We start from the raw sequence: 22,573 nt of genomic DNA, 5'->3' as shown, positions 1-22,573 counted from the left end.
TTTTTCGACGCGGGTGCGTTTTTAGCGGCCAAAAACGCACAAAAACGCAGCGTCAAAAAAACGCAGTGTGTGAACTTAGCCATAGTCTGACTCCCACACTATTAGGGTACCGTCTCACTAAACGACGTACCAGCGATTCTGACCACGATACGACCTGGTCAGGATCGCTGGTACGTCGCTACAGGGTCGCTAGTGAGCTGTCAAACAGTCAGATCTTCCGAATGATGCAGCAACGGTACGGCAGTCACGATCTGCTGCTACACGCGGTCCGGGACAAGTGAATTCAGCCCTCTGAAATGTACTGCAATCTACAAGCCAGAACAGAGGATGGAAGCGGCCAATCCGAACGCAGTAGCAATCACCAATCGGAACAGAGAGGGCGCGGAAAACAATGAAGATGCACGTCTACGTGAGTTGCGAACGAGGTCGTTGGGTAAGGTATCAAACACACTGATGCATGTTGCCCTTCGGGAGCCCGACGACCAAAAAATGAACTACAACAATGAAAAACGATCAGTGATTTCACAGCAGGGGCCAGGTCGCTGCTTAGTGTCACACACAGCGAGATCCGTGATGAGGTCACTGGTACGTCACAAAACCTGTGACTCAGCAGCGATCTCGCTATGTGAGAAGTACCCCTTAGCAGATTTCGGCATTGCAACCTGAAGGCAGCATGGTGCAATTGTTAGCTTAAGCCTTTAGTCATTAGTGGGTTTCCACAGGAACTCAACAGATATAGTCTGACTCCGACTATACTATGTCAGCAGATTTCAGCAATGAAACCTGAAGACAGCATGCTTCAATAGTTAAAACACATACTTCAGCCCTGTGTCTGTTATCTTACAGGTTTTTGTTTGTTTACCTGCAATGTTAGCTTAAGCCTCTTATCGTCATCATTAGTGGGTCTCAGCAGAGAGAGTTGTAGTCCGACTCCGCCCCCCCCAAGTCTGCAACTTTTGTCTATGGAAATGTAGATTGAAAGCCTGGTGTGGGCGGGGGCAGCTCAAATCTCAAATCTTAGGCTAGGTTCGCACACTGCGTCTTTTTGACGCTGCGTTTTTGTGTGTTTTTGGCCGCTAAAAACGCACAAAAACGCACCTGCGTCGAAAAAACGCATGCGTTTTTGCCGCGATTTGGTGCGTTTTTGGCTGCGTTTTGCTGCGTTTTTGATCTCTGCGTTTTGCTGCGTTTTTCCAATGCATTGCATGGGGGGAAAACGCAGAAAAACGCAGGAAAGAACTGACATGTCCATTTTTTTTTTAACTCAAAAACGCAGGTAAAAAAAACAGATGTGTGCGGACAGCAAAAATGAAAACTCATAGACTTTGCTGGGGAAGCAAAGTCCTGCAGTTTTGAGGCCAAAAACGCACCCGAAAAACGCGCAAAAACGCCGCGAAAAACGCACTGTGCGCACATGGCCTTACACTGTGTCAGAACGGCTGCAGCCACTAATCTAAGTGATGCATCATTGAATTCAGGGCCTCTTTGCCTATATCATACTGCTCTGAGATGAGGTAGCAAAAACCTGCTGACAGATTCCCTGTAAACATCCTTCTTTTATAAATCCCATTATTGGTAGGTATGTGCATCAATCACTGCTTAGAGAACCGAGAAGAGGCTTCTATCATGAATAAAGTGGACTATTTTGTATAACTATGACTCAATGTAGCATATTAGTTTTTTTTAGCCATTTTGGCTAACAGTGCACACATCTCCCTACATCACGGTGGAGGGCTAATAAGTGGGACTATGTCTTGTAGCAGAGCCTTGCAAGACCACAAAATTATCAAAATCCAATAGGGTATATGCAGAATTTTCATGCATGATAGATAATTCCCTGTACTTTCTATGACTTTACATTAATATAGAAATTAAAGGGAATCGGTCAACAGGTTTTTGCTATGTAATCTGAGAGCATCATGATGTAAGGGCTGAGTCCCTGATTCCAGTTATACAATATTTACTGGGCTGCTTGCTGCCATTATGATACAATCCCTGTTTCTCTGCTGCAAATCTAGCAGATCTCTAAATGCTCAGCTGGGTATAACCTCACCCACAACACTGATTGGCATCTTTCTGTGTACACTGTACATTGACAGAAAGCTGCTAATCAGTGGTGGGGTGGCATTGGACTAGGAGACAAGAGACTCCTAGTTCTGTAGTGATAATCTCCTGCTGATTTCCTTGAAACAGCAACACACATCCTAATAAGTCATCATATCGCGGGTGTGTCACAGGTGACAGACAGAAATGTGGTTTCTGGCCATAGAAGGTCACAGTGTTTGGCTGCACAAAATGCTTCCTGACTATTGTTTCTGCTGTTAGTATTCACTCTAATAAGCAACTTTCCTGGTGGATTCATCTCTCCACCTTTTGGACCCAGCAAGAGCTCGCCTTCTCCCAGCTGCTGATCATTAGTATTCTCTTGGTGCTTAAATTTGCCCTTCTTCACGACATTGGTGCTGGTGATATTATTCAGTTCAGTCTAGCTCTGGTTGCAAGCAGGTGGCTTGCTCTCATCTGTAGTATCGTTGCTGAAGCTTGTGTGGCGCCCCTGAGGCTTCCGTCGCCACAGGTCATTGCACCCCATCAGCGGTGTGATGCCCCATTCTGGGAGAGGAAGAGAGTGAACTCCGGTCCCCTGGTAAATCCACACTACACCCATTGCTAGGGACACACAGGACCAGGGAAAGTGGCAGGCAACCCTCCCATGCTGCATGCTGAGAGGGGCTGTAAGACCCATCCCTGCTCCCATAGGGTGGTAGCTTAGCAACTGGGGAGGTGGGAGGAGCCACCAGAGAGCAGATAGAGAAAGGAAGGTCAAGTTAGTTTCAGTTTACCTCAGGGAGTGAGAGAAGCAGCATGTAGTTGGAGGAGAAGAACGAGAGAAAGGAGGGAGGAGGAGGCCTGCTGAGGCAGGCAAGGAGGAGAAAGAAGAGAAGGAAAGAAAGGGTCGCAGGGCCGCGGGTAGTCCTGTAGGTACCACGAGCTGTCCTTGTTGGGTACCGAAGCCGAGGGCCCAGAGGCGCTACGAGTAGCTGCAGGCTGCGGTGGCCTGGTCCACAGTGACATCGGTGGAGTGATTAGCTGCGACAGGGGACGGTCCCTAGAGACTGGAGGAGTGAAAAGACAATCTCCAAACAGTAAAAACCGAGGCCCAGGGACGTTGTAAGCTCCCAGGGCCAGAACCCAGAGCAGCCCTTCAGAAAAGGGGTAATCAGCCGACAGGTGACCCCCCAGCCTGGAGGCTGTAATGGAGGCCAAGCCAAGTCCATCTTAACAAAGGCAAGGCTAGTGAAGACAGCAGAGAAAGAGACACTAAGAGAGAGGGTACCGGATTTCACACTCTGAATCACCCAGAAGACGGAGGTCCCTGACAGCGGTCCCAGCAGTCCAAGGGTCCTGCCTGCCCTGACAAGAACTGTGAGTAAAAGAACTTGAACTGCACCTCTGAAGTTGCCTCAGTTATTTCATCTGCATAGACATTTACAAGCACCAACTGTGCCCCGGGCATTGCTCCACCTGTGGGGAGCAGTACTACCATTGCTGCCATAACATCATCCCGGTGGCCTCACACAGCAGCGGCGGCTTAATAGCCGCATACCACAGGTGGCGTCACGAACACAAACTTTAACTTAAGCCACTTATTCTACTGACACCCACCAGGGCCACGGAGCCGGGCCCAGCCACCACTGACTACCACCGGACTAGTCCGGCCCGGCACCGAGTGTCCCATAGCCCTGGGGTGGGCGAGTCAACTTTTGGCGTCACGAACAGGATTTCGTGCCCGGTCACACCGGGTACTGTGCGCCTGGAGAACCGTGTGACAGACTGTGTACTTTACTGAGAAACCGCCGCCATTAGCGCTGCTGAGAGCGGGAAGAAGGGGGGCGTGCAAGAAGAAAGGGCGCGAAGAGAAGCCCCGCCCCCTTGTCCAAGAAAAGCGCGCGAAGCGGTGCCCGCCATAGAAAGCGGAAGAAAAAGAAGTGGTGACCAAATAAGCTGGCCGGCTGGCAGACAGAGTTTAAAAAGCCAGACCAGCAGACAACGAAAATGTACCTTATCGCAAGCGGAGTGATGCCGGTCGTGGTGGGCTGGGCGCCAGTCTGGCGCCAGATGCAAGTGCAGCCTCCGGCCCCGCCGCCGAGAAGGGAAAGGGAGAAGCCGAGTGGCGTGGTCGAGCACCCGAGCAGTAATCCAGCAAGCGTTCCCCAGGTCGGCAGCATGGCAGAGAGGCTGCAGGAGTGTACACCTGGGACCGGGAAGATGGATCCCGAGCTGGACCTGCTCCGGGAGGAAATGCGAATCCTGGCTCGGAGACTGCGTAACCTGCAAGCAGAGGTGGACCGGCGGAGTGAAACACCGATGGTGCCGGAGAGTGTGGGCCACAGGATGGAGGCCGCGGAGCAGCGACCGGGTGAGCAATGTGAAGCCCCGACCCGTCCGGACCCACTGACCCACCAAGCGCCACCGCCCTGTCCCTCCACTGTCCCGCAGGCCTTCCCCGCCAGCCCCGCAAATGCTCGGTGGGGCACCGGAGGCCTGCCCGAAACCCCCGCAGACGGAGCCTGGGGAGGGGTGGACCCCGACCAGCTAGTGGGCCCCCTACCGAGTCCCCCTGTGAGTCTCCTGGGAGCGACATCCCCGGGAGTGCACTGGGACGCAGCGCCCATAGAGAGTAGGGGACTGCAAAAGCCCCTGCGCCCCAAGGAAACCGCACTGGCAAACGAGCTGACCTGCCGGAGATTGGTGCAGGAGTACCAGCAGGAGCGGGAGGCCCGGGAGGAGACGGCCTCAGAAGAACCGGAGTGGCGCCGCACTATGCCAGCGTGCGGCGTCTCTCCTGTCAGCAGCAGCCGCAGCACTACCTCAAGGCAGACCCAGGTCACAGAACTGAGCAGAGGTCCTGTGACAGCCACGCAAGAAACACAGACCAGGATCTCCATGGCCTACATGCTGCCCAGGGCCCTGCCAAAGAAGGACCCCTGCAATGAAGAGTAAAGATGAAGAGCTGCTGAACTGTAAATAGCCCCTGTTTGCCCCTTATTCTTTTTGAAGACGTCACCCCCCATGTTATGTGCTACCGGGCCACTGAACTGGAATGTGGGCCCCGGTGGAAGTGTATGTGGCATGTCATACCAGGCCACTGGACTTAGTGGCTGGTATGTTGTTTATGTGTCCTATGTAACCAGGCCATTGGACTTAATGGCTGGTTGATTGTGTCATTTTGTTTGATTGAAAGAAACGAACTGCCGGGCTACTGGACTTGTTGTAGCCAAAAATGTAATTAGTTGCACCTGTTGTGCCCCCTACCAGAATTATGGGGGATTTGCCAAACCGTGCAATGGACTGGAAGTGCACACTTAGAGTTTTCTTTATAAGAAGTTCGCAACGTTCACTGATATGTGCCTCCCATAAAGGGAAGAAATGTTTTATTGTTTTATGTTTTGCATAACAAAAATTTTGCAGTTTCTCCACATGTTTTTGTTGTTTTTCAGCCCGAGGACGTGCTGGGATTTGCTGTGGGGGAGTGTGGCGCCCCTGAGGCTTCCGTCGCCACAGGTCATTGCACCCCATCAGCGGTGTGATGCCCCATTCTGGGAGAGGAAGAGAGTGAACTCCGGTCCCCTGGTAAATCCACACTACACCCATTGCTAGGGACACACAGGACCAGGGAAAGTGGCAGGCAACCCTCCCATGCTGCATGCTGAGAGGGGCTGTAAGACCCATCCCTGCTCCCATAGGGTGGTAGCTTAGCAACTGGGGAGGTGGGAGGAGCCACCAGAGAGCAGATAGAGAAAGGAAGGTCAAGTTAGTTTCAGTTTACCTCAGGGAGTGAGAGAAGCAGCATGTAGTCGGAGGAGAAGAACGAGAGAAAGGAGGGAGGAGGAGGCCTGCTGAGGCAGGCAAGGAGGAGAAAGAAGAGAAGGAAAGAAAGGGTCGCAGGGCCGCGGGTAGTCCTGTAGGTACCACGAGCTGTCCTTGTTGGGTACCGAAGCCGAGGGCCCAGAGGCGCTACGAGTAGCTGCAGGCTGCGGTGGCCTGGTCCACAGTGACATCGGTGGAGTGATTAGCTGCGACAGGGGACGGTCCCTAGAGACTGGAGGAGTGAAAAGACAATCTCCAAACAGTAAAAACCGAGGCCCAGGGACGTTGTAAGCTCCCAGGGCCAGAACCCAGAGCAGCCCTTCAGAAAAGGGGTAATCAGCCGACAGGTGACCCCCCCAGCCTGGAGGCTGTAATGGAGGCCAAGCCAAGTCCATCTTAACAAAGGCAAGGCTAGTGAAGACAGCAGAGAAAGAGACACTAAGAGAGAGGGTACCGGATTTCACACTCTGAATCACCCAGAAGACGGAGGTCCCTGACAGCGGTCCCAGCAGTCCAAGGGTTCTGCCTGCCCTGACAAGAACTGTGAGTAAAAGAACTTGAACTGCACCTCTGAAGTTGCCTCAGTTATTTCATCTGCATAGACATTTACAAGCACCAACTGTGCCCCGGGCATTGCTCCACCTGTGGGGAGCAGTACTACCATTGCTGCCATAATATCATCCCGGAGGCCTCACACAGCAGCGGCGGCTTATTAGCCGCATACCACAGGTGGCGTCACGAACACAAACTTTAACTTAAGCCACTTATTCTACTGACACCCACCAGGGCCACGGAGCCGGGCCCAGCCACCACTGACTACCACCGGACTAGTCCGGCCCGGCACCGAGTGTCCCATAGCCCTGGGGTGGGCGAGTCACTTGCTGAACTCCTGTGTCATCTGTGGATAAGGAGTTCATACTCCCCCCCCCCATGTGTCCCCCTTTAGCGTTTAGTGGGGTTGACAAAGAGCTCATCCCACCCGTTCCCTACTTAGGGTCCAGCACTAGTGATAACTAGGGTCAGGTATTCGACTCGGCGCATAGATGCAGAACCTATCTAGGTTGGTGAGGGACCTCAGGGACCAGCTATAGGTTTGGTCAAGGGTCACTATCTTCCCTTTGCCTAGACACAGGGGTCCCCTTCCCTTCCCTTTCGTCGCTCGCTTGGTACTTTCCCTTACCTAGCGTGACACTACACTACGCTGCTCACAGATTACATAGCATAAACCTGCTGACAGATTCTCTTTAATAAATTGTTGTAAAAATGGCAATTGTTTACTTGTAAGATGCCCTGACATTATATACTCGTTTTTATGGCCTCGAAAAAAAAATGCGTGTCAACAAAATAAAATGGCCAAGCATGGTCTCAAACAGTTGGCTGATAACCTCGGTGGGACTTTGAGCAGTCATCTGTCATCCGCAAACACCTCTCTGGTGCCAAACTGCAGCAGCTGCCCACATGTGCGGATCCCCCGGTCGTGCCAGCATTGTTCCCGATGGGTTCAGGAGCTTCTTGATATCATCCCCATAATCTCGAATACTAATTTTACAAATAAATTAAAGTAAAATACGCAGATGAGCATAAAATATAGCAAACAGACCCATCTCTGAAAAATAGCGAGCTAAGTTAGACATATGGTATACATTTACGAGGACGGTCTGTGTACTAATGTTTCCGGGCGCACTTACACGTAGGGCGTGTATGACAAAGACACAAATAATGCGGCTGATGTAGGAATGGGTGGATCCAGAATTCGAGTCCAACAGATTCCAGGCAGGAATCCAAAAAATATTTTTCACTATTCCATTTTTCCATTATCCTATGTTTCCAGCGCATTAAGGCCCCGTGGACTTATTTAGAGATGGGTCTGTTGTAATGCGGCCACCGAGCACGCAGCAATAATATCATCCGCTAAAATCTCCGTCACCTTTTGAGGAAACCAAAAATATTGGGCTCCGGTCAAAGGAGCTTTTTTTTTAGTGAAAGAGCCTCAGATTCCAGGACATATCGGTGGAAATCATCTTGAGGACCAAAATAATATTTATGGGAGTGAAGGAAGGTGCCGGCCCTGGGTGGCTAAGGAGCCACTGTGAAGAGATGGGACCTCAGCTGAGGTGGATGGCACTTACTGGTTTCTTCAGGCCGGTGTTTGTCACCCCACTGGTGGTCATTGTCTTAGGCCTCCGACACACTCACGTGCCGCCGGTCCGTGTGTGCCATTTTTTACACGTACCAGAGACACGTACTTACCTACACGCAAAACGCAGGGTAAATACGTGTCTCACGGTGATTTTCACGTGAGTGTGTCGGAGGCCTTAGAAAGGTCAGTAACACACGTGAAACCAGAGCTCACTTAGCCAACCAGAATATTCACTTTATTCTATAGACCGTTATGACAGACATGGCCTTGCTTTGCTTCCCTCCTCACAGTGTGGGGTACTTCCTCTCGACCTGTCCCCCTCAGCTACATTAGATCTTGTCCTCAAGCTCCAAGATCTGTGTCTCCTTTCCCCTGACTCCGCTCACCTTCATCCGATTCTACGCCTGGGCAGTGCTCTAGGCAGACGACTCTCTAAGCCCGTCATGGTGAGCTGTAGGCTCCGGATCTCTCGAGGTTACCTCAGGGTTTCTTGACTGGCCATAGACCAGGGGTTGGGAAACATCTTAGTTTAGAGAGCCATGAAAGCCACATATTTTAAAGTGAACCATACTCACCAGGGGGGAGCGGCGGTGGTGGAGCGGCTCAGAAGGTTCCAAGAGGCAGGGTAGGAGATGCTGCGGGCAAGGATTCTAGGGATGTGTCACTTAATAGGTTATGTGCTGTAGGTTCAATACAATCAGTGTTTTATCAACAGAAGATTATCACTGTAGGACTAGGTTTCTCATGCCAGCCAGTCCAGCTAGTCTGTGTAACCCCACCCCCACCACATTCCAGCCAGTCCAGCTAATCTGTGTAATCCTGCCCCACTACATGCCAGCCAGTCCAGCTAATTTGTGTAACCCCGCCCCACTACATGCCAGCCAGTCCAGCTAATGTGTGTAACTCCGCCCCACTACATGCCAGCCAGTCCAGCTAATGTGTGTAACCCCGCCCCACTACATGCTAGCCAGTCCAGCTAATCTGTGTAATCCCGCCCCACTACATGCTAGCCAGTCCAGCTAATCTGTGTAATCCCGCCCCACTACATGCTAGCCAGTCCAGCTAATCTGTGTAATCCCGCCCCACTAAATGCCAGCCAGTCCAGCTAATCTGTGTAATCCCACCCCACTAAATGCCAGCCAGTCCAGCTAATCTGTGTAATCCCGCCCTACTAAATGCCAGCCAATCCAGCTAATCTGTGTAACCTCGCCCCACTACATACCAGCCAGTCCAGCTAATCTGTGTAACCCCGCCCCACTACATGCCAGCCAGTCCAGCTAATCTGTGTAATCCCGCCCCACTAAATGCCAGCCAGTCCAGCTAATCTGTGTAATCCCGCCCTACTAAATGCCAGCCAGTCCAGCTAATCTGTGCAACCTCGCCCCACTACATGCCAGCCAGTCCAGCTAATCTGTGTAACCCCGCCCCACTACATGCCAGCCAGTCCAGCTAATCTGTGTAACCCCGCCCTACTACATGCCAGCCAGTCCAGCTAATCTGTGTAACCCCGCCCCACTACATGCCAGCCAGTCCAGCTAATGTGTGTAACTCCGCCCCACTACATGCCAGCCAGTCCAGCTAATGTGTGTAACCCCGCCCCACTACATGCTAGCCAGTCCAGCTAATCTGTGTAATCCCGCCCCACTACATGCTAGCCAGTCCAGCTAATCTGTGTAATCCCGCCCCACTACATGCTAGCCAGTCCAGCTAATCTGTGTAATCCCGCCCCACTAAATGCCAGCCAGTCCAGCTAATCTGTGTAATCCCACCCCACTAAATGCCAGCCAGTCCAGCTAATCTGTGTAATCCCGCCCTACTAAATGCCAGCCAATCCAGCTAATCTGTGTAACCTCGCCCCACTACATACCAGCCAGTCCAGCTAATCTGTGTAACCCCGCCCCACTACATGCCAGCCAGTCCAGCTAATCTGTGTAATCCCGCCCCACTAAATGCCAGCCAGTCCAGCTAATCTGTGTAATCCCGCCCTACTAAATGCCAGCCAGTCCAGCTAATCTGTGCAACCTCGCCCCACTACATGCCAGCCAGTCCAGCTAATCTGTGTAACCCCGCCCCACTACATGCCAGCCAGTCCAGCTAATCTGTGTAACCCCGCCCTACTACATGCCAGCCAGTCCAGCTAATCTGTGTAACCCCGCCCCACTACATGCCAGCCAGTCCAGCTAATCTGTGTAATCCCGCCCCACTAAATGCCAGCCAGTCCAGCTAATCTGTGTAATCCCGCCCTACTAAATGCCAGCCAGTCCAGCTAATCTGTGTAACCTCGCCCCACTACATGCCAGCCAGTCCAGCTAATCTGTGTAACCCCGCCCCACTACATGCCAGCCAGTCCAGCTAATCTGTGTAAACCCGCCCCACTAAATGCCAGCCAGTCCAGCTAATCTGTGTAATCCCGCCCTACTAAATGCCAGCCAGTCCAGCTAATCTGTGTAACCTCGCCCCACTACATGCCAGCCAGTCCAGCTAATCTGTGTAACCCCGCCCCACTACATGCCAGCCAGTCCAGCTAATCTGTGTAACCCCGCCCTACTACATGCCAGCCAGTCCAGCTAATCTGTGTAACCCCGCCCCACTACATGCCAGCCAGTCCAGCTAATCTGTGTAATCCCGCCCCACTAAATGCCAGCCAGTCCAGCTAATCTGTGTAATCCCGCCCTACTAAATGCCAGCCAGTCCAGCTAATCTGTGTAACCTCGACCCACTACATGCCAGCCAGTCCAGCTAATCTGTGTAACCCCGCCCCACTACATGCCAGCCAGTCCAGCTAATCTGTGTAACCCCGCCCCACTAAATGCCAGCCAGTCCAGCTAATCTGTGTAATCCCGCCCTACTAAATGCCAGCCAGTCCAGCTAATCTGTGTAACCTCGCCCCACTACATGCCAGCCAGTCCAGCTAATCTGTGTAACCCCGCCCCACTACATGCCAGCCAGTCCAGCTAATCTGTGTAACCCCGCCCTACTACATGCCAGCCAGTCCAACTAATCTGTGTAACCCCGCCCCACTACATGCCAGCCAGTCCAGCTAATCTGTGTAATCCCGCCCCACTAAATGCCAGCCAGTCCAGCTAATCTGTGTAATCCCGCACTACTAAATGCCAGCCAGTCCAGCTAATCTGTGTAACCTCGCCCCACTACATGCCAGCCAGTCCAGCTAATCTGTGTAACTCCGCCCCACTACATGCCAGCCAGTCCAGCTAATCTGTGTAACCTCGCCCCACTAAATGCCAGCCAGTCCAGCTAATCTGTGTAATCCCGCCCTACTAAATGCCAGCCAGTCCAGCTAATCTGTGTAACCTCGCCCCACTACATACCAGCCAGTCCAGCTAATCTGTGTAATCCCGCCCCACTAAATGCCAGCCAGTCCAGCTAATCTGTGTAATCCCGCCCTACTAAATGCCAGCCAGTCCAGCTAATCTGTGTAATCCCGCCCTACTAAATGCCAGCCAGTCCAGCTAATCTGTGTAACCCCGCCCCACTAAATGCCAGCCAGTCCAGCTAATCTGTGTAATCCCGCCCTAGTAAATGCCAGCCAGTCCAGCTAATCTGTGTAACCTCGCCCCACTACATGCCAGCCAGTCCAGCTAATCTGTGTAACCCCGCCCCACTACATACCAGCCAGTCCAGCTAATCTGTGTAACCCCGCCCCACTACATGCCAGCCAGTCCAGCTAATCTGTGTAACCCCGCCCTACTACATGCCAGCCAGTCCAACTAATCTGTGTAACCCCGCCCCACTACATCCCAGCCAGTCCAGCTAATCTGTGTAATCCCGCCCCACTAAATGCCAGCCAGTCCAGCTAATCTGTGTAATCCCGCCCTACTAAATGCCAGCCAGTCCAGCTAATCTGTGTAACCTCGCCCCACTACATGCCAGCCAGTCCAGCTAATCTGTGTAACTCCTCCCCACTAAATGCCAGCCAGTCCAGCTAATCTGTGTAATCCCGCCCTACTAAATGCCAGCCAGTCCAGCTAATCTGTGTAATCTCGCCCCACTACATACCAGCCAGTCCAGCTAATCTGTGTAATCCCGCCCACTAAATGCCAGCCAGTCCAGCTAATCTGTGTAATCCTGCCCTACTAAATGCCAGCCAGTCCAGCTAATCTGTGTAATCCCGCCCTACTAAATGCCAGCCAGTCCAGCTAATCTGTGTAACATCACCCCACTACATGCCAGCCAGTCCAGCTAATCTGTGTAACCCCGCCCTACTACATGCCAGCCAGTCCAGCTAATCTGTGTAACCCCGCCCTACTACATGCAAGCCAGTCCAGCTAATCTGTGTAACCCCGCCCCCACCACTGATTGGCAGCTTGTTGATGCAGTGTACACAGGAAGCTGCCTATCAGTGGTGTGGCCAGAGTTACCCACAACTCAGCATTCCCAAGCTCTGCTAGATCTACAACAAAGAAAACAGGGATTAGGCTGGGGCCACATAAGCGTATGGCGTCCGAAGTGAGTGCATTGGAAGTGATGGTTTACACTCACAGCACAGCAAAAGGGAACTGAGTGTTATTCCACTGTGATCTGATCCTGTGAACTGATCACAGCTGTGAAGGAGAGAAGGGATTAATCTCCCTATCTCCTCCATTGTCATCTGATGAGATTATCGCACTGCACTCCAGTGTCATCTAAATGCAGTGCGATGTTTCTCTCACACCCAAAGACTTGTATGGGTGTGAGTGAATACGGATTGCAGCATGCTGCGACTGTTTTCTCAATCTGAAAAAATAATAGAGTAAGGGTATGTGCGCACTAGGCGTTTTTTTCACGCTGCGTTTTTATGTGCGTTTTTGTCTCAAAAAACGCACCCGCGGCTAAAAAAACGCACCCGCGGCTAAAAAACGCATGCATTTTTACCGCGATTTGGTGCGTTTTTTGCTGCGTTTTTGCTCACTGCGTTTTTAATCAGTGCACAATGCCATTAAAGATTGTTGATGAAAAAAAAAAGCTCTGATGTCATTTCCTTCTTCAAAATGTTCATTGTATGCAGGAGAGCAGACAGCTGCAGAACTAGTGTATGCAGGAGAGCAGACAGCAGCTGCAGAACTACAAGGCTCAGCATCCTCCTTCCAGGACTGTATGCAGGATTTCTTTGCCCCCCCCAAACGAAAAAAATGACGTGGGCTTCGCCATATTTTTGTATGCTAGACGGGTACAGCAGGCAGGTACGGGCTGCCCCCAACCCCCAGCTGCCTATTTGTACCCGGCTGGGAACCAAAAATATAGGGAAGCCCTTTTTTTTTTTAATTATTTCATGAATTTCATGAAATAATTTAAAAAAAAAAAAAATGACGTGAGCTTCGCCCAATTTTTGAGTCCAGCCGGGTACAACTAGGCAGCTGGGGATTGATATCCACAGTGCAGGGTGCCCATGCTTTCTGGGCACCCCCGCTGTGAATTGCAGTCTGCAGCCACCCCAGAAAATGGCGCTTTCATAGAAGCGTCATCTTCTGGCGCTGTATCCAACTCTTCCAGCTGCCCTGATGCCTGGTGGCTAGCTGGGTAATAATGGAGTTAGGGCTAGCTGTATATTATCAGCTGGCCCTAAGCCCGAAATTCATGGTGTCACGCCAATATTAGACATGGCCACCATGAATTTCTAGTAAAGATAAAAAAACCACAACACAGAAAAATATTTTTATTTCAAATAAAACACAACACAATTAGTGACTCCATCTTTATTAAAATATAGAACCCCCTCCGCAGTAATCCTGGGTCAGGGTCCCGCGCCGTCCAATCCGGATCCAATATCATCTGATCGGTTTGCTGGAAGGCAAAGCGATCAGATGATGTGTCAGGTTCTAGGGGCTGAAGCACATCACACATCAGCTGATTGTATAAAAGCCGGTTATACAATCAGCTGAAGCATCGGTGCAAAAAAAAATAAAATACTCACTTATGTGCTGATTACCGGCAGCTCCTGCAGCGATCGGATGAGAGTCTGATCCTGTCCCATCGCTGCCGGAGCTGCCGGTAATCAGCTGATGAAGTCTCCTGACGGCAGGATCAGCTGATAGCCGGCCGGGCGACACCGCGAGAATTACGATCAGCTGATGCGTCAGGTGACTGCATCAGGTGATCCACCGCCAGGTCCTGCAAGCTTCGTACGTGCCCCGGGGAGACTGCACACAGGCAGAGCGGCGGGACCGGGACAGGAGCGGGCATGGCACCGGGACCCTGCAGACAGGTGAGTATATATGACATTTTTTTTTTTCTACTGTTCACTTTTGTTTTCGCCGCTGCCTCCACCTCCCGCCCAGACATGGCGCCGCACGGAGCTGACATGGCACCGGACGGGAGGTGGAGGCAGCGGTGACGGTACCGGGAGGATTCCTGCTTCTGTGTTTACCAACAGAAGGAATCCTCTTCCTGTACACGTCACTATACTGCCCACCCCTTGCGTTTATAGCTGCGTTTTTAGTCATCGAAACGCAGCTATATGCGTTTTTCATTACGTTGTTGAATATCTCATTGAACTCAATGGGTGAAAAACGCAGTGAAAAACGCAGAAATAATTGACATGCTGCATTTTTGTGGTCACCACAAAAACGCAGCTACAAAAAAAACGCTGTGTGAGGACAGCAAAACCCATAGACATTGCTGGGGAAGCAATGTCACTGCGTTTTCAGCACAAAAACGCGGTAAAAAACGCCGCTAAAAACGCAGCAAAAACGCCTAGTGCGCACAAGGCCTAAAGGTCCCGTTACATGCAACGACGTATCTAACGATATATCGCCGGGGTCACGGATTCCATGACGCACATGCGGCATCGTTAGCGACGTCGTTGCGTGTGACACCAACGAGCGGCCATGAACGATGGAAAATACTCCCCAAATCGTCCATCGTTGACACGTCGTTCATTTTCAAAAAAATCGTTGATTGTTGAGCACGCAGGTTGTTTGTCGTTCCCGAGGCAGAGCACACCGCTATGTGTGACACCTTGGGAGTGACGAACAACAGCTTACCTGCAGCCGCCGGCAATGCGGAAGGAAGGAGGTGGGCGGGATGTTACGTCCCGCTCATCTCCGCCCCTCCGCTTCTATTGGGCGGCCGCTTAGTGACGTCGCTGTGACGAACGGAGGCGGTTCGCCGGCCACAGCGACGTCGATAGGCAGGTAAGTCCGTGAAACGGCTCCTAACGATATTGTGCGCCACGGGCAGCGATTTGCCCGTGATGCACAAACGACGGGGGCAGGTACGCTCGCTAGCGATATCGCTGCGTGTAAAGCGGCCTTTACATGTGTCCGGCTGGAATAACTCAGTCTATTTGACTCTCCGTGTGTCCTAGCCCTTATATCCAAACTACACCAAGCAGCCTAGTAAGTGACACATCGCTGGAATCAGGCTCTTTTCCTCTACATCATGCAGCTCTCAGATTACATAGTAAAAACCTGCTGACAGATTCCCTTTAAATGTAATAAGACTTATTATCTCTCGATTATTCATATAGCAAAGATGAAGCCCTTATATCCAAACTACACCAAGCAGCATAGTAAGTGACACATTGCTGGAATCAGGCTCTCTTCCTCTACATCATGCAGCTCTCAGATTACATAGTAAAAACCTGCTGACAGATTCCCTTTAAATGTAATAAGACTTATTATCTCTCGATTATTCATATAGCAAAGATGAAGCCCTTATATCCAAACTACACCAAGCAGCCTAGTAAGTGATACATCGCTGGAATCAGGCTCTCTTCCCCTACAGCATGCAGGTCTCAGATTACATGGTAAAAACCTGCTGACAGATTCCCTTTAAATGTAATAAGACTTATTATCTCTTGATTATTCATATAGCAAAGATGAAGCCGTTATATCCAAACTACACCAAGCAGCCTAGTAAGTGACACATCGCTGGAATCAGGCTCTCTTCCCCTACATCATGCAGGTCTCAGATTACATGGTAAAAACCTGCTGACAGATTCCCTTTAAATGTAATAAGACTTATTATCTCTTGATTATTCATATAGCAAAGATGAAGCCCTTATATCCAAACTACACCAAGCAGCCTAGTAAGTGACACATCGCTGGAATCAGGCTCTCTTCCTCTACATCATGCAGCTCTCAGATTACATAGTAAAAACCTGCTGACAGATTCCCTTTAAATGTAATAAGACGTAATTATCTCTCGATTATTCATATAGCAAAGATGAAGCCCTTATATCCAAACTACACCAAGCAGCCTAGTAAGTGACACATCGCTGGAATCAGGCTCTCTTCCTCTACATCATGCAGCTCTCAGATTACATGGTAAAAACCTGCTGACAGATTCCCTTTAAATGTAATAAGACTTATTATCTCTCGATTATTCATATTGCAAAGATGAAGCCCTTATATCCAAACTACACCAAGCAGCCTAGTAAGTGACACATCGCTGGAATCAGGCTCTCTTGCTCTACATCATGCAGCTCTCAGATTACATAGTAAAAACCTGCTGACAGATTCCCTTTAAATGTAATAAGACTTATTATCTCTCGATTATTCATATAGCAAAGATGAAGCCCTTATATCCAAACTACACCAATCAGCCTAGTAAGTGACACATCGCTGGAATCAGGCTCTCTTCCGCTACATCATGCAGCTCTCAGATTACATAGTAAAAACCTGCTGACAGATTCCCTTTAAATGTAATAAGACTTATAATCTCTCGATTATTCATATAGAAAAGATGAAGCCCTTATATCCAAACTACACCAAGCAGCATAGTAAGTGACACATCGCTGGAATCAGGCTCTCTTGCTCTACATCATGCAGCTCTCAGATTACATACTAAAAACCTGCTGACAGATTCCCTTTAAATGATTATTGAGAATTAAAGACTAAAAATGAACCCTATGACAAAAAAGTTGAAGAGACAAAGGACAAATGATAGCGAGCAACAAAAAGCAGATAACGCGTCCGCATCGTTTTTTGCCTCCTGAATGTTATTCTATTTTATTACTTCGGATGCCTCCAGAAGAAAAGATTTGTCTGATGTAAATGTATTAATATTGAGCGCACAGATAAAGAAATCCACACAAGCAGAAGGCAGAGCGAAATAAATTGAACCGGCCATTTAAAAAGAGGAACATTTAACATCTTGTCAGTCTCCTCGGAGGCTGCCGGGACCTCTCCAGTCTGCGCGCTGTCATTTGCATAAACACTGGGAGAGAGTTCAGCGTAGCTGCTAGCACTAATGGTACATAAAGTAATTTAGTCACTTCTCCCCGGAATGCTGTCAGGGTGACGAGTTCCCCGCTTTCCCTTGTAGCATATTCAATCATTGAATAATAATGTAGTGCAGCCGGCAGCTCCGAGGGGTCCTGCACTATCCGCGGATGAGACTAAAGTCTTTAGTCACCGGGGAAAGGATGAGATCCGCCCGCTCCGCTCGCTGGAAATGAGCGCTGCGATCTGGAGTATTACTGCATTTGATTAGACTTTTTTTTTTTTTTTTTTAACAAATCCCAAAATACCTGGAACTTCACAGAGGAAAAAAAAAGCAATTTAAAAAAAAAAAAAAAAAATAAAAAAAAATCGCACAGGGTTATAATAAGAATTTATAGGGAGTTTAATTAAAAAAAAATGTCAGTTAAAGGGTTAAAAAAAATAAATTGTACCGCACATCTGCTATGCAGAATTATACCTCTTTGCTATTTCTTAAAATGAATCCGAGAGCAGCATAATAATATAGGAATATAGGGGGTTGAGCTTTATGCAACCCCAGTTCACCGGCCAGGTCATGCGAATATCTAGTGTTGAGCGAGTACCTAGCCATACTCATGATAAGTACTGTCTAATACTCGCGTATTCATTCCAAATAGAGTGTGCAATGCAAGTCAATGGGGAAAAACTTGCAAAGTAAAGGAATCTGAGAGCAGCGTAATATAGGGGGTTGAGCTTTATGCAACCCCAGTTCACCGGCCAGGTCAGTGTTCTCTGGTCATGCGAATATCTAGTGTTGAGCGAGTACCTAACCATACTCATGATAAGTACTGTCTAATACTCGCGTATTCATTCCAAATAGAGTGTGCAATGCAAGTCAATGGGGAAAAACTTGCAAAGTAAAGGAATCTGAGAGCAGCGTAATATAGGGGGTCGAGCTTTCTGCAACCCCAGTTCACCAGCCAGGTCATGCGAATATCTAGTGTTGAGCGAGTACCTAGCCATACTCATGACAAGTACTGTCTAATACTCGCGTATTCATTCCAAATAGAGTGTGCAATACAACTCAATGTGGAAAAACTTGCAAAGGAAACGAATCTGAGAGCAGCATAATATAGGGGGTTGAGCTTTATGCAACCCCAGTTCACCGGCCAGGTCAGTGTTCTCTGGTCATGGACAGATGCTTTGCGAATATCTAGTGAGTACCTAACTATTCATACTCGATATACTCATAACGAGTACTGTCTACTAATCGCGCATTCTTTCCGAATAGCGTGTGCAATGCAAGGCAATGGGGAAAAACATCCAAAGAAAATGAATCTGAGAGCAGCGTAATATAGGAGGTCGAGCTTTATGCAACCCCAGTTCACCGGCCAGGTCAGCGTTCTCTGGTCATGCGAATATCTAGTGTTGAGTCAATATCTAACTATTCATACTCGCAATACTCATAACAAGTACTGTCTAATACGTATTCGTTCCGAATATCGTGTGCAATACAAGTCAATGGGGAAAAACGTGCAAAGGAAACGAATCTGAGAGCAGCATAATATAGGGTTCGAGCTTTATGCAACCCCAGTTCACCGGCCAGGTCAGTGCTCTCTGGTCATGGACAGGTGCTCTGCGAATATCTAGTGAGTACCTAACTATTCATACTCGATATACTCATAACGAGTACTGTCTACTAATCGCGCATTCTTTCCGAATAGCGTGTGCAATGCAAGGCAATGGGGAAAAACATCCAAAGAAAATGAATCTGAGAGCAGCGTAATATAGGAGGTCGAGCTTTATGCAACCCCAGTTTACCGGCCAGGTCAGTGTTCTCTGGTCATGCGAATATCTAGTGTTGAGTCAATATCTAACTATTTGTACTCGCTATACTCATAACGAGTACTGTCTAATACTCACGTATTTGTTCCGAATATCGTATGCAATGCAAGTCAATGGGGAAAAACTTGCAAAGTAAAGGAATCTGAGAGCAGCATAATATAGGGAGTCAAGCTTTATACAACCCCAGTTCACCGGTCAGGTCAGTGTTCTCTGGTTCTTTGGTCATGCGAATATCTAGTGTTGAGTCAATATCTATTTGTTCTCGCTATACTCATAGAGAGTACTATCTACTAATCGCGTATTCGTTCCGAATAGCGTATACAATGCAAGGTAATGGGGAAAAACATGCAAAGTAAATGAATCTGAGAGCAGCATAATATAGGGGGTCGAGCTTTATGCAACCCCAGTTCACCGGCCAGGTCATGCGAATATCTAGTGTTGAGTCAATATCTAACTATTCATACTCGCAATACTCATAACAAGTACTGTCTAATACGTATTCGTTCCGAATATCGTGTGCAATACAAGTCAATGGGGAAAAACGTGCAAAGGAAACAAATCTGAGAGCAGCATAATATAGGGTTCGAGCTTTATGCAACCCCAGTTTACCGGCCAGGTCAGTGCTCTCTGGTCATGGACAGGTGCTCTGTGAATATCTAGTGTTGAGCGAGTGTCTAACTATTTGTACTCGCTATACTCATAATGATTACTGTCTAATACTCATGTATTCGTTCCGAATAGTGTGTGCAATGCAAGTCAATAGGGAAAAACTCGCAAAGTAACGAGTAACCAGAATTCTGCACTATTCATGTGAGTAGCGAATAGTGCGGAATTTGGATTACTCGTTACATTATGAGTATTCTCCATTCACTTGAATTCGGAATGAATATACGAGTATTAGACAGTACTCATTATGAGTATAGCGAGTACGAAGAGTTAGGTACTCGCTCAACTCTATGAATATCCTGAGCTTGGATGAAGTAGGGGCTGATTTCAGAGATGTGTCACTTACTTGTGGTTTTGTTTCAAAGGTATTTTTATTGAGGGATTTTAAACAATAACTGGGAAATGGAAGGGGGGTGTCTGGGAAAATGCAAATAAAAGGAAAAATACCCAAGAACAGTATTAATACCCTAGAAAAAAAAATAAAAAAAAAATAAATATATATATATATATATAAACAATCCACACATCATCAACTACCTAAAAGGAGAAAGGGAAGGTCTAGAATAGTTTTGATAACTGTGTTTCTCCCAAAATAAGACATTATTTTTGGCTCCATAAGATGTGTCAGAGCTTATTTTCAGAGTATGTCTTAAATTTCGTATTGGTGTCAGTGATTTGGTAGCCCTGTTAATGAAAAATGAATATTCACTCCCTACCCTCGCTCACTACTCTGCACCGTCATCGGTAATTGGAACATGTTTTAATGTAAATTAATATTCACCTCCTTCCACTCCCCATAATACCGCCCACCCCTGTGTGACAATGGCAAAGAGGGGTTGATATTTATTTGCTATTAAAACACGTTGGAATCACTGATGCCGGCACAGAGGGCTGGGCGGGAATATGGGCGGGGGAAAGGGGTGAATATTTATTTGTCATAAACACATGTTCCAATCACTCATGCCAGCGCAGAGGGGTAAGAGGGAATATGGGCAGGGGAAGGGGTTGAAAATTCATTTGCCATTACCACAAGTTCCATACACTGATATTGGTGCAGAGGGGTGGGCCGCAATATGGGTGGGGGAAGGGCTTGAATATTCATTTGCCATTAACACACATTCCAAACACTGATATTGGCGCAGAGGGATGGGCTAGAATATGGGTGGGGGAAGGGGGTGAATATTCATTTGCCATTAACACACGTTCCAATCACTGACGCATGGCATAGAGGGGTGGGAGGGATTATGGGTGGGGGAGGGGTGAATATTCATTTGCCATTAACATATGTTCCAATCCCTGACGTTGGCGCAGAGGGGTGGGTGGGATTATGGGCGAGAAGATGGCGAATATTCATTTTCCATTCACAACTGTTGCAATCACTGACACTGGCACAGAGGGGTGGCCGAGATTATGGGCGAAAGAAGGGAATGAATATTTATTTCCCATTAACACACATTCCAATCATTGACGCCCACATATCAGGGTGGGCAGTGGAAAGGGTGAATATTCATTTTCCATCAACTATCCATTGACTATAAACTTCCGGGGCCTACAACAACACAACGGGGCAACGTACACCAAAAGTGACATATCATGAAAAGATTGCCCAAGCCCTATTTCAGGATACCATTATAGTTTGGTTCACAACTAGGGTTTATTTTTGGAGAAGGGCTTATATTATACGCATACTCCAAAAAGGCCCAAAAAAATCCCACTAGGGCTTATTTTCAGGGTAGGTCTTATTTTTAGGGAAACAGGGTATAACCATTTTATCAGCAGGAGATTATCACTAAAGAACTAGTAATGGATACTGATTGTTCATGGAAGAATATATTGATAAAAGAATAAGAATGTATAGTCCATTGAGGATCAGATTTATAAAAGGGATTGTTCACGACTCTCTGTCGTTACCCTCACAAAAAAAAATACTTACCATCCCGATTACCTGATTTCTCTGTCAGTCATACGACCTGTCTATAATTTTCAGATTTTCTGTGATGCCCTGGGCAGGACATATTGACCATCTTTTTTGGCTTCATTAATGTACGGGACCTCATCCTTGGCGCATGCGCAACCTCATCGGTCAATTCTGCACTGGAGCTTAGGTGCACAAAACTATGACTATGATCCCAATATTTTACTACCAATTTATTCTCAACTGTCTAAATAGAATCTGAGCCCATCAGTTAGAGATGTCACGTAATGTATGTATATTGATTACTTGCAGTGAAGCTTTTGGTTTGGATTGAGCAGTCAAGTGGCAAGAAATTCTATGGACTATCCATCAACTAACGGGACATGACAGCGCTAGATGGACTTGAGTCAAGTAAAGACACAGACATGATAAAACAACACACATGATATCTTACCATGCTCGAGATACGAAGGCGTGCCATCCGAGGGGTCCAGCCTGCGCGCCCTTCTGCCATGCTTCGAGTTGTTATGGACGAACATATTATCTGATACAGCCAGCACATGTCCATCCACATTGATGGTAGTGGACACAACAACCTGTAAAGAGACACCAGATGAATGAGTAAGATGTTATATGCTTGAAATGGCAAATATATAGACTAAATTATCAGTGCAACCCTTGCTTTCTTGACCTCTTTCTTAGAATATCAATGATTGGTGGTGATCAGCTTACGACCAAGCTCTATGGCCTTTACACCAGTGACATGGTGTTGACCCTCATGCTAACTTGTGGTATTGGTGGTGATCAACTTACGACCAAGCTGTTTGGCCTTTACACCAGTGAAATGTGTTGACCCTCATGCCAACTTGTGGTGATCAGCTTATGACCAAGCTGTATGGTCTTTACACCAGCGACATGGTGTTGACCCTCATGCCAATTTGTGGCATTGGTGGTGATCAGCTTACGACCAAGCTGTATGGCCTTTACACCAGCGACATG

General features: G+C 48.3%; 1 protein-coding gene across 1 annotated transcript in view; it reads right to left on the bottom strand.

Annotated features, from left to right (window-relative positions):
• EBF1 (EBF transcription factor 1) overlaps positions 1-22,573 on the bottom strand; it is a 610,041-nt gene that overhangs the window by 116,895 nt on the left and 470,573 nt on the right. The window contains exon 8 of the mRNA XM_075344289.1: positions 22,029-22,170. Coding sequence (XP_075200404.1) covers positions 22,029-22,170 — 142 coding nt within the window. The remainder of the gene's footprint in view (positions 1-22,028; positions 22,171-22,573) is intronic.

Source organism: Anomaloglossus baeobatrachus, chromosome 4 (assembly GCF_048569485.1).
Source record: "Anomaloglossus baeobatrachus isolate aAnoBae1 chromosome 4, aAnoBae1.hap1, whole genome shotgun sequence".
Lineage (NCBI taxonomy): Eukaryota > Metazoa > Chordata > Amphibia > Anura > Aromobatidae > Anomaloglossus > Anomaloglossus baeobatrachus.
Note: the sequence above shows the minus strand (reverse complement) of the source record. Positions and strands in the feature narration are given on the sequence as shown.